General features: G+C 36.7%; 1 protein-coding gene across 1 annotated transcript in view; it reads left to right on the top strand.

The window, feature by feature from the left end:
* The window catches only part of LOC107690811 (mitochondrial import receptor subunit TOM20 homolog), a 3,699-nt gene extending 3,059 nt beyond the window's left edge, over positions 1–640 (top strand). The window contains exon 5 of the mRNA XM_016489225.1: positions 549–640. Within this exon, the coding sequence (XP_016344711.1) occupies positions 549–593 (45 nt within the window). The 3' untranslated portion in view covers positions 594–640. The remainder of the gene's footprint in view (positions 1–548) is intronic.
* The last annotated feature ends 12,779 nt before the right edge of the window (positions 641–13,419 follow it).

The following is a 13,419-nucleotide window of genomic DNA, read 5'->3' as shown; positions in this document are numbered from 1 at the left end:
CACTCCAGTCCATCAGTTAACATCTGGAGAAGACAAAAACTGTGTGTTTGTGAGAAACAAAACAAAACATTTTTAACTTTAAACCATTGCTTCCAGCTAAAATATGAGTCCATAATCCATAACAACATTTCCTCCAGTGAAAAAGTCTCTCACATCAGAATCCAGCCACATATTTGTTTAGAGCTGTTTAAACAGTGCTTGATCTGTGCAGATTTCTCTCCTGATTCAGACCAGATGACTTTTACACTGGAGGAAGTGTTATTATGGATTAGTTTCAGCTTTTGTCTTCTCAAGTCATTAAGTGATGGACTGAAGTGGTGTGGATTATTGGGATGTTTTTATCAGCTGTTTGGACTCTCATTCTGACGGCACCCATTCACTGCAAAGCATCCATTGCTGAGACACTGATGCAATGCTACATTTCTCCAAATCTGACGAAGAAACAAACTCATCCTAATCTCGGATGGCCTGAGGATGGGGACATTTTCTGCAAATGTTTATTTTGGGTGAACTATGCCTTTAACCGCGATCATTTCTCCTGTTCACAGCGGATAGTAAGTCCTCAGAGTCTGGAGGAAGATGACGTGGAGTGAAGCGTGACGTTTGTTAGTGTGTGATGATCCACCTGCTGATCTTCAGGTCTCTCTGGTCTATTATTTGTCACGTTCACTCCTGTGTTTGCTTGCACAGTCATCCTGATCACTCTCTGTCTGTTCATAGTTTGCAGCATCATAGTTCATATAAAGAGGTGTTATATTTTCATTCCAAATGTGATTTCTTGTAACAATCACAGATCTTTGAATACAAACGAAAGCATCAAATTAAGAGTTTAATATTTCACTGATTATAAAGGTCATCCGTTGATATGTTACTTTGTGTCGTTTTTGGATATTTCACATTTAGTGGTTAATCATATATTAGGACGGCTGATATATCTGAAGTGTAATCAGATGTTTTTGTTTACGAATCGTTTTGAGTGTGAAAGTGTCTTGGGCACATTTGTAATTTGTATGCACTGAACTTTAAATAATAATAATAATAATTTTTTTTTTTTTTTTTTTAAGTATTCATTAAATTCTTGAATCAAGAATGTCTTGCTCACATTTCTACATGTGCTTCTGCTGTTTTACTTGCTCTTTTCCCTGCAGTGCTGCTGAACATTTCACGACTGCAGTGCTCTTCCTCCAGGAGGCAGTGCAAACACACACATTATTATAAACCATAAACTTCAGTTGAGATTTACAGTCGTCTGAGTTGAAGAGACACTTGAAGGATATTTTACGTTAAAACTCATCTTTCCTGGTTTAATAAGCAAAGACAGTTAAAGCTATTGGTCAACACAGGCATTCAGAGCTTTTTCAAAATATAACAACGATCACTACATTAAATATTATGTGCATATGGTTGCACATTTTCATAAGTATTCAGATAGACTACTAATTAGCTCAAATGTGTGGTATAAATGACAAATGAGCCAAAAGTAATACAAATAGATTATTTGATTGTTGTTTTACCAAGAGGCACAAATATGAAAACACACTTCTTTTCAGTTAGTTGTCAAGGAAACATTTCAAATCTTCCTTTAAAATTCCATCTAATATTTTAATTTTATTTTCTTGCAGCTTGATTTCTGTTAACACAACTTTTCCTTTTTTTCATTTGAATTTAAGTTAAAACTTTAAAAAGTGCAGGTTTTTAATAGTTTTCATTAAAGTTAAAAATACATTTATTTTAGTTTTCATTTTATGTGCTTCATTTTTTGGTCTTATTTTAAATGTTTATATTTAGATTTTATTTTAGTCTTAGCAATTTTAGTACTTCAATTAAAAGTTAAGGCAACTTTTATCATTTGTTTAAATTTTCATCTAATATTTAGATTTTAATTCGTTTAACGAAAGTTCTTTTCATTTTTAAGTTTTGTTATTCATAAATAAATACATTACAGCGATTAGTTAATAATGTCGCACAAACTTGCAAAGCCGAAAACTGAAATTTTAACTTTAAAATGCAATCAATTATTTTGTAAATGATTAATAATTATAGAAATATGGTCAAATAATCCGTTTTTTTGTTTTCTCACTGTAAACGGGGTTATTGTTAAACTAATAAAGCTCTTTTCCTGTTTCTCTGTGGTTTCTCCAAGCACAAATGTTTGGACATGACTGACGAGAAGGTCAGGACGTTCTGATGGGCTGATCTACTGTATGTGTTTTGGGTTTGAAACCGTCTTTATCTGGCACTGGTGGATAATTGAAGTGTTCGCTGGAGAAACCGGCAGAAATAAATCTACTTTCTGCTCTCTCTGTCCAACTGCGCTCAGATTTTCCAGGAATAATGTTATGGACAGATTTATAAATGGAGACGGCAGTGGATTCGGCTCTGCTGTGCTGCATGATGCAGGGAACCTACAGAATATTTTAGTGAAGCATTTATCAAACTCATTCAGTGTCGAATGTAAAATGATTTGTCACCACACTGACACCTTATTTTATTCTCAGCCTCAAATATTTTGCAAAGGAACACATGAACACAGATCTGGATGCTCATGATTGTGTCATGTTTAAGGTTTAATCACATTCACAACTTATGCTTAGGGTACAGTGTTATTTTAGTATAAATATTTTGAATTCGATTTTTTTTATATTTACAGTTTTTTCATTTGAAGTTTTAGTAATTTTTCTATATGTATTTTTCCTTTCGTATTTTTGTAAGGTTAAGTTCTCCACCTAATATATGATTTAAGTTTTATTTAAGTATTGGTAGTTTTGTTATATGCTTTTGTTATTTTTAAATAGTTTTCATCAAATAATTTTTTTCCCGCCAATTAAACTCTCAAACCAATTTATCACAGATCAGCCTCAAACATAACCAACTCCTCACTTTAGTTCTATTAAATGTATGTTTTAGTCACTATTATTGTTACATTGTTGACAATTTCGCTGTATGTAAATTACATTTCGGTCGATCACGGTACACGTAATCGCGTTGCACGCTGATAACCGGAAGCGCCCGAGCCGCACTACGTATAAAGCGGAAGTAGTTGTGTAAATAGTAATATCAAATACCAATTATCAAGCAATGAAATCATGTTTAAACCAGACGCAATGATACAATTAGCGCTTATGATGAGGATATAATCACTGGATTTGCCGAAGTATATCAGGTTAGTGGCATCAGATCTTTGAAAGTGTTTTGGCTTTTAGTAGCAAGTGAACTGAAAATACACAATTAGAACGGCATATTTCAGTTTTTCTAAGTCTATTTGGGACTTTTTCCCTATGCTTTTGTTTTATTCTACCCTACAAAAGACAAAACACAAAAACTCCAGATTTGATAGAAATTGAGTTGACAGAGATCACAGGTGTGCCCTGTTGTGCATATTTATGAACGGATTTACATAATCTTCTAAAAATTTATTGAATTTCATAGAGTTATATTGAAGCCATTTTCCAGTTCCATCCTTGGGTAGTTTTGTGTTTTTGAGTTTTGCCTCTTTGGGTTGTAGTGTGGTGAACTCTTGTCTTATTTATCTTTATTTGCTTCATGTTGCTATGTATTTTTGCTCCTGATTCTGTCATTTGCACTGTATACATTGTATGTGTACAATGTTGAGAAGTTTATAAAAACAGAATTTTACTGGATGTTTACAAATGAAGAGTGAGTTGGAGTCTAGAAGTATTTTCCCATTCATTTTTCCCACAGGGATTAAAAAAAAAGAAGAAAAGTCTGAGGTAAATTCACCCTTTGCCTGGAGTTTGATTGACAGGCGGTCTGACCAATCATAATGCTGAATCCGCCATTTTGTCCGACAAGCGTCCCAGACAGGAGTGTAGAGAGTTCAAGTTCAAGTCCACCAATGTTAAACTACTGTTTATTGACGTCTTTCCGCGGCTGAAACAACATACCTTCTGATGTTCATTCATGTTTATTCTGTGCTATAAATAGTAGTAAATATGAAAAGACGATCAGTTCATGTGCTGCTTGAAATGAGGCGCTATAGCGATCTGTCACGACCATAGACTGTATAAAAACATGGACGTTTTTGAAGCTCAAAGTGAGCGGACCCGGCCGTCGCCATCTTGGCAGCACGTCACTGCGCGTCACTCCCAGATAATTGAAAATGGGCAAAAAGGCGGGAGCTGGTTGCTGAAGCCACGCCCACCTAGCTCCACGGCAGTGTCAGCAGCGGCAATCCACCTGTCACCCTTAATTATGCAGAACTTTAAGGCTTAATATAATTTAAACGGATGAGTTATAAAAAAAAATTCACCGCCCTCAGTTGTCATGAAGGGCAAAATTAGCTATATAGACCAAAACCACTTTTTGTACCAGGCTGTAAACATGTTTGTTTCTGCTGTAAAGTTGGACATTTTAACATGGGGAGTCTATGGTACTGACTCCCTTTTGCAGCCAGCCTCTAGCGGCCAGTTGATGAATTACAGTTTAGGTCACTTCCGTGTTGGCTTCATGAGAGAGAGCGGGAGGTTGCCGCTTGGTCACGACACATTAAAGAGCCACAAAACCATATTTATTTGTTTGAATTTCTTTAAAAAAATTACGAAATTTGAATGCTGACACTTTGTTTCATACCTAAAGTAACCTGCTCTGTCTTGTCTGTCGGCGTCCTCTTGATCAGCGATGTATTTTCTACTGCACATGATGTGTGGCGTGAGAGCGGCATGGCTTGTCGGACATAGCAACAGTAACTAAGGGGGCAGGTCTTTGCGAAGGGTCAATTACAACATTACAAATTTTAAATGTGAAAATATTCTGACTGGGGGAGATCGCTCTGCAGAATTATGGGAAATGTAGTTTTTAACCAGGAATTCTGCTGTTGACCACAATTATGAAAAATAGTTGAAATATTACATATTTAATTGATTAACAACCTCGTAGCTCACAGTAGGTCTGTCATTAAAGGTTTATAAGTTGCCCAATGGAGAAAATGAATGGGATTTTTATTTCTGGAACAGGAATATAATCTAATTTCAGATTGACGGATTCATGAGCCAATCAAGTTGTTGTCGGCTAATTGTAAAGCTGGTGGGTGTGGTTTTGTGGAGTGAAGTTTAAACTGTTTTTGTTGGTGGCTTTTGTGTCTGACAAGATGCGCATTAAATATCGCATGCGATTTATCGTGCAGCCCTAGTCTTGAGTTTGTCTTCGAAAGGTTGATGGTCTCTTTGGTACTGTAAGTTTACAATAACGTAAACACTGTAATAATGTCATAGGGTGATATTCATTACAGCATGGTTATTAATGTCATTGTGATGATCTTTTATATAGTGTAAAGTGTGCCAGACTTTATGCCGCAAGTCCTGATTACACGAGGCTCAGTCCAGCTCCAGAGGAGTTTGGGAGGGTCTGTTTGGCCTGAGAAAATAGGAGTTGTGATATTTTATCCGCTTTTACTCTAGCCTTAATTAGTTTTGTTTTGGAGGAATATGTTCAGCTGCTTAAAGCTTCATTCACACAGCAGTAAAGCATCAGAGAGCTTCTAAAGACCGCAGCACAGGAAAGGGTTTGGTCGCTTTGGAAGCTTCCCTGCTGGAAGACAAATACAGGCCTAATTATTTTTATCCAAGTCTGCAGCTGGTTTCTTTCTTTCTTTACTGTGTTTGGAAGGTGTAGTCTGGCGCTCGGCGCTGCCAAGAGACAGGAACTGGAAAATACTTCTCTAAAAGAGAAAATAAAATATGAAAACGCAACAGGAGCCAAGAACCGTCGAATAAAAACATAATGACAGACGGTGTGTTTTCCATGAACTCATGCACTCATACCAAAGCTGCTCCCTCCTTTGCTTTTATAAGACGGGAAAAGCGTGTTAAGAGGGAAGCAGCTGAGGTTTGATTTGGGCTTTAAAGGGATAGAGATCCTACACTGAAAATTGTCATTTAATTATTAAAAATAGCATGAATTAAAGGCAGTATAACGAGTATTAGTTATGTAAATATATATACACAAATCTGCTCACCAAGGCTGAATTTATTTGATCAAAAATACAGTAAAAAGTTGAATATGTTTTAAAGTGTAATTTATTTCATAATGGTAGGGCCTTATGAAATCTTGTCTTTTTTCACAAAATCCATTTTTATTGTATTGTTTCCCAATTTCTGTATTTTTTCTTCTTCTGAACTTCATTTAATGGTTTATCAAAAAGCATGTATAATTAATTGAAATCATGAAACTTACAATTTACCATTTCAGTAAGAGTTTAATTACAAAAATGTTATTTTTGGGGCCCTATGAAATATTTAATTTTTTCTTAAATTCCCTTTTATTTTTCCCCAAATTCTTGATTTTTTCCCCAAAGTTTTCTGGATTCCATTTAAATGGTTTAATTACATTTAGAAAAATAAAAAAACATGTCTATTAAAATTTTTCTGAATTCCTTTTTTTTTTTCTGGACTTCATTTAATAGTTAACTTAAATTTTAGCAACCAAAAGGCCTGTCTAATTAATTTAAATCATGAAAATTTAACAAATTAACAGCAGTTTATTAAAAGTTTCATTACAAAAATGACATTTTTTAGCCCTGTGAAATGTTTTATTATTTTTTTTCTTGATTACATTTTAATGGTTAAATTAATAACATAATAAATAAATTAAGCATGTCTTGCTGACCTCAACAAGTGAATTAGAGAGAGTGAAGCTGATTTGTGGTGTTGTGTGTGAATGAGACTGCGGCCAATGGAGAAAGCTTTGTTCTTGTTCAAAGCTACTGGCGCTGGAACATAATGCAATGTCAGCGTTGTTAAAATGCAGTAGCCAAGCGTTTGCTGTTGTAGTTGCTTTTGGTAAAAGAGTGGTGCAGGTTACGTCAGAACCTGGAAGACGAATTTGCATTTTATTATGGGGGTTTTCACTTTATGAGTAAAATAAGGCTTGTGGTAAACCTAACTTTACCATACTTTGATGTTAAGTAACTAGATAAGACTGATTGGGGTGTGAGTGTATGATATTAGACCAAAGAAAAAACAGCTGGTGTTGTACAGACTATAATCCTGTAAACCGTGTGTGAATGCGGGTCTGTCATAGTTTCAACAGGGGGCACTGTTGCTCCAGCCTCTTAGATAACCTCCCTGGCTCTCTAGTCCTCATGGTGTTGACTAGTTTAGTTTACCACCAGAACCTGTAGGCTGACATGATTAAAGGAGATCTCTGACAAATGACCTTGTCATTATTTTATTAGTTTATGTGAGGCAGTTCCACTATAAATGTGCTTTGTGTGTTTGCATTGCAGTAACATGCATTAAATAACTGAAGAGTTTATTTCACTGCATGTGAATAATTGGTCAAAGCATTTTTTGTATTTTATGTTTTTGACATTTTGCATGCATGCATTGTGCAAATATTGCTTATACTCATATGCATGTGCCTTGATCACAATGCATGCATTTCAAAACAGGCCACCAGATTACCACAGACAGTCAGAAACGCATTGCTATGTGCTGTCGTTCAGCTCTCGCTGCCAACTGTGTGTACGTGCCAGTGGGGGAGAGAGAGAGAGTGTGCAGCCTGAAATGGATCATGGTGAAAGCGAGGAGAAAGCCGAGCGCTGTCATGCCAGCAGGCGCTGAGGAAATGTAAACCGAGTCACAGTCGTGCTAATAATAATGGCGGCGTGTTGCAGGGGCAGCAGCGGGGGGATTTTAATTACCAAAGCAGTCTTAAACCCTGTGTCATGTGTTGCAAAAAATACAGAGGGGGGAGGGGGAAAAATCCTTGGCACTTCCTAAAAATAAAGAGAGGTGTACGTGCTTGGAGTGCTAACAGCTGTGCCATCTGATCCAGCACGGCAACTCATTGTAGGGATCAAAATCCCTCACATTTGACTGTTTTGTGCACTGGATTTAGACTAAATCGGGCCTTTTTCCCATTTCTTTACTTTTAGGGAAAATATGCAGAATTCCGTAGAATAGATGCATTCTTTTTCAAAACATTTAAAGGAACAGTTCACCCAAAATTTAAGTTTGTCATTATTTGTTTATATTCCCTCATTGTAGCTTAATTTACATGTATGCATTTTACAATTAATCTTTTAGCAGGTGCTTTTATCCGGAGTGACTTACAAAATAAAAACACAGCATTAATGTGACAAACCGAGTTAAATTCGGTTTGTCATTTATTCATTGTTCATTGAAGATATTGCAAATATTGCATCAGGTTTATATTGCAAAACCAACATCTTTTGGTGATTTTATTGATGTCTTGATGTGATGCACCAAAAAGCACCATTTTTTTATTTGAAATGACAAAATAATTGTTTTTGGGAGAAATGTTGCTTTAAGAATCTCAGACAGCAGAGTATGGTGCTTGCAACGCTAAGGTCATGGGTTCGATTCCCAAACAATGCATGAAGTGCTCAAATGTTTACCTTGAATTCAATATGTCACTTTAGATAAGTGCATAAATGTTTACATGTATTTAGCAGACACTTTTATCCAAAGTGACTTACAAAAGAGGGACAAAAGCAATAAAGAGTAAATGTAAAAAAGAAACATATTCCAATATATTTTACAGCTATATATTTTCATAATTTTATACTGAAAATAACATTGTGATGCTGCCATCTTTCTGAAGTCATTTTTAACCCCCTGTAATTTTTTGATTGCCATTTTGACCCCCCTCTACAAAATAGTGGATTACTTAGTAAATATTCATCCATGACATTTAATATTTGGGCTATCATCACTGCACATGTTTATATTTCCTCCGAAAAAAATATTAGCAAAATCAAAAATTTGAGCCGGGGAAATTTCTGAAATTTGGTTGATTTGACACTATTGTAATCCACTTTATTTATTTCTTTTAACCAGTTTATTAATTTAGCCCTATTTAATTTTTATACCCCATTTTTTTTAACCCCTGATCCATGCAACAAGCGTATACTTCAGTTTAAAGAGCGCTGCTCAGTTCAGTTCAACTAGATGCCACATGCTTTGAAGGTCAGGGTAAATGCAGAGTCGTGTTTCGGAAACCTTCATGACATGCTGATTGGTTGAAAGAGTATCTGAGGTAAACATGCGCACGCATTCGCGACGTGTCCTGCCTGCATTTGCGCTGTAGGAATGCCATTCACCTCTCAAAATCATCTCACCACCTTCAAGTCGCGGTTGACGCTCATCTACCCCGACAGATCGTTTACATAGCTGTGTCTAAAAGTGCAGCACGGCAGATTAACCCTTGTATTCTGTTCGATTTCTGTGTACGATTTTGATGGAGGGGGTCAAATTGACCCTAATTGCCTTCAATGCAATTCCCAAAATATCACATTATTAAAAACAAGGAATCAGGTATGAACAGAAAAATTTTAATATCAGTATTTGTCACACAGTGCAAACGATTAATATCAAAAAGTATGATTTAAAAAAATGTTTAACCACATTTTTAACCCCTTAACTGTCACCGTCCCGCTGGTAGAAGTTTGCTTCTATATTACTATATTCTATACTACTATATTACAGTTACATCCGAATCTAATCATGACAAACTATATATCGATTGAAATCCTAAATAGATATTTTATCACTGTTTTTGTTACAAATTATGTAGGAACAGTAATAGATTAATTTATAGCAAGAGTGCATTATGCAAGAGTAAATTATATATTTGAAAGCTTAAAACCTCAAAATTCATCCTGTGAATGAAGAACCCTTTTGAAATCAGACATTGCGTTACCATGGAAATGGTACTTTCAAATCTTTTAGCAGGCTCCTCCCCCTTAGTGGGGGTGTGTCATTTTACAAAATGTGTTACGCTCTTTTAGAATCAAAACTTTTTATAATCTTGACAAAATACATATGGTTGGAAAGGTCTGAGTCTCAAGATTCCATATTTGGTGGTTATTTTGTGATAGAAGTAATATTGAGAGAAAAATGTATACATTTGTGACAGAAAAATTGCATTAAAAAATCAGTGGAGTTTGAATGGCACCCGGTGGCTAGTTTTGGTATAACGCCTAAACAAAATTGCATAGGAACCTCAATTTTTTTTTATATCAACTTCAAATTTGGAACACAACTTATTTAGACATGTTCATGGCCCTAAATGAGAAAAAGTAAAAAAAATTCCGGAAGAAAAAGATAAGTTATAGTATTTCATATACATTGAAAATAGAAATGATAGCTCACTTTTACCATCTGAGAAAGTCTTTTTCAGCACTGAAAATGATGAGAAAAAGCTATTTTTTTCCCTTTCCTTCAAATTTGGAACACAACTTATCTAGACATGTTCATGGCCCTAAATGAGAAAAAGTTATACAATTTCTGGAAGAAAAAGTTAAGTTAAATAGTATTTCGTATACATTGAAAATAGAAATGATAGCTCACTTTTACCATCGGAGTCTGAGAAAGTCTTTTTCAGCACTGAAAATAATGAGAAAAGCTCCTTTTTTCCCTTTCCAGGGTAGCAAAACACCAACATAACAACATATACCCAAGAAATATATTTAATTTGGGTCTGTACAGTTGCCTTGATACAAAAAAAAAATGTGGGTCAAACTGACCCGCGAACATCAAAATCAGAACAGAAAATAATTAGTGTGCACTTCAAAACACATCAGTGTATCCTCACTTTGCATGCATGTTCATGGCCCTAAATGAAAAAAAAAGTCACAAAATATTAGGGCTGTGCGATATTGAAGAAAAATGTGATATGCGATAAAGCAGTGAGTGATTTTCTCTTTGTCTTTTGTTCATGGCCCCAAATATTGCAAGCCGTAGCGATATGCATATTGCAATATGTTCATTTGCGATAATTCAATAATTTCGATATATTGCACAGCCCTACAAAATATCAAGAATAAAATCACAGAGTAACTGGTATTTCCAACAGCTCGAAAATCAAAATGGGTCAAATTGACCCGAAACATAATACAAGGGTTAAAGACTGCTCCGCATGGGACGAGGTCATGAGCGAAAACATTAAAGGCGTAGATGTTTGTCTTCCTCCTCAAAGTGAAGGAGATTATATAAAACTCAAGCTCTGTTCTCTGTCAGCGCTTGTCAGTTTTATCTGACACATCTTGGCAGGAACTCCCAGAGAAACCCTTCTTTTCTTTTCCCTTCCTTTCTGTTGTGACGTTTCGAAGCAGAAGAGGTAAACAACAGGTTAAATAAACACTGGTTTTCACAGTGCGATCCGCTTTTGAAATCCCGAAACGGGCCGTGTTGTTTTGCATACTGTAGGTGCTGCATTGACTTGTAACAAATCCTTGCCCTCAGGAGACGCGTCAGGAGGGATTAATGGCGAGGGCGGGACTCCCCGTTTTCCCATTGTCAGAGAATGAAATACAGAAAAATACAGAGCCCCAGCCGCTCTGTATTTTTATCCCAGCCGAGGGAACGGAGGCCCAAGCTAAGCTCCTGTTTCCTCATGCCCCGATTCTCTGAGACGAGCTGTGAGGGGAACATGTAATTAATGTATCAGGGGAACTGAAGGCAGCACTGTGGCAGCCATGATGAGGCGTTTAGCCAGCACGCTAGACAAAATAGACGACCGAGAACAAATCACTATAGTACATGTGTTCTACTATGATATTTGTGCTGATTTCTATACCATGTTGTTTGTTTGTTTGTTATTATAAAAATAAACCAAACTGCGACTTGGACTCCAAAGGCACACCAAGAATGATAACTATAACTATAAATACATTAGCATTCTGTTTATTATAAGCACATACTGTAGTTATGTCATCTACGACTTTAAATGCTTAGTTGCACACTTTAAAATTGGATGGATTTTGATTGGCAATGTTTTTTATCATTGGTAAATCGTAAGCTGGATGTTAAATGTTCTAGAAGTGATTCCAAAGAGACGTTTTTATGTTATTAACGTTATGGTTGTGGTGTGGACTTCAGTGTTTTGAAGTGTTATTAAAACTTTATAGTTCTCGTTCTTGTTGTGAACTGGCATTGGTACTTGAGCTATTATTGCTGCCTTCGCATGCTATTGTAGTTATCATAAATACGAGTTTCCTAGTCAGAAATTGGACATGAACAGCATCCCTAGTCGTATTTACAACTGGGAAACTCAGAGATAATTTTGATACCCAAGTTTCCGAGTTGAGCGAGCCATTAACTTTAAATATGGTGGAGGAGAGAAACTTAGCAGTAGCACTGTAAGTTTTATTTGTTTTTCTCACAACATCTATATTGCTTTCTCCTGCCATTACGGTCTTGTATAGTTATGTATATAAATAACTATTTAATGCATACTGTACAGTACATAGAACATTCTAAAACAGCTCTGAATGCCTTAGCAATCACATAGCAACACCCTGGAAACCACTCACAACAGTTTAGAAATCGCATAGAAATGTGATAAAATCCCTCACAACACCTTAACCACCACATAGCAACACCTTGGCAACCACCCCCAACACCCTAGGAACTACAGTACATAGAACCTTACAAAAACTGCTGAGAACACCGTAGCAACCACATAGCAACACCTTGGCAATCACCCCCAACACCTTTGGAGGTACAGTACATAGAAACATGCTAAAATCCCTCACAACACCTTAACAACCGCATAGCAACACCTTGGCAACCACCCCCAACACCTTTGGAGGTACAGTACATAGAAACATGCTAAAATCCCTCACAACACCTTAACAACCGCATAGCAACACCTTGGCAACCACCCCCAACACCTTTGGAGGTACAGTACATAGAAACATGCTAAAATCCCTCACAACACCTTAACAACCGCATAGCAACACCTTGGCAACCACCCCAACACCTTTGGAGGTACAGTACATAGAAACATGCTAAAATCCCTCACAACACATTAACAACCGCATAGCAACACCTTGGCAACCACCCCCAACACCTTTGGAGGTACAGTACATAGAAACATGCTAAAATCCCTCACAACACATTAAGAACTGCATAACAACACCTTGGCAACCACCCCCAACACCCTAGGAACTACAGTACATAGAACCTTACAAAAACGGCTGAGAACACCGTAGCAACCACATAGCAATACCTTGGCAACCACCCCCAACACCTTTGGAGGTACAGTACATAGAAACATGCTAAAATCCCTCACAACACATTAAGAACTGCATAACAACACCTTGGCAACCACCCACAACACCCTAGGAACTACAGTACATAGAACCTTACAAAAACTGCTGAGAACACCGTAGCAACCACATAGCAACACCTTGGCAATCACCCCCAACACCTTTGGAGGTACAGTACATAGAAACATGCTAAAATCCCTCACAACACATTAAGAACTGCATAACAACACCTTGGCAACCACCCACAACACCCTAGGAACTACAGTACATAGAACCTTACAAAAACGGCTGAGAACACCGTAGCAACCACATAGCAATACCTTGGCAACCACCCCCAACACCTTTGGAGGTACAGTACATAGAAACATGCTAAAATCCCTCACAAC

Source organism: Sinocyclocheilus anshuiensis, unplaced genomic scaffold (assembly GCF_001515605.1).
Source record: "Sinocyclocheilus anshuiensis isolate Anshui unplaced genomic scaffold, SAMN03320099.WGS_v1.1 scaffold2584, whole genome shotgun sequence".
Taxonomy (NCBI): Eukaryota; Metazoa; Chordata; class Actinopteri; order Cypriniformes; family Cyprinidae; genus Sinocyclocheilus; species Sinocyclocheilus anshuiensis.
This window is presented reverse-complemented; position numbering and strand designations above follow the sequence as displayed.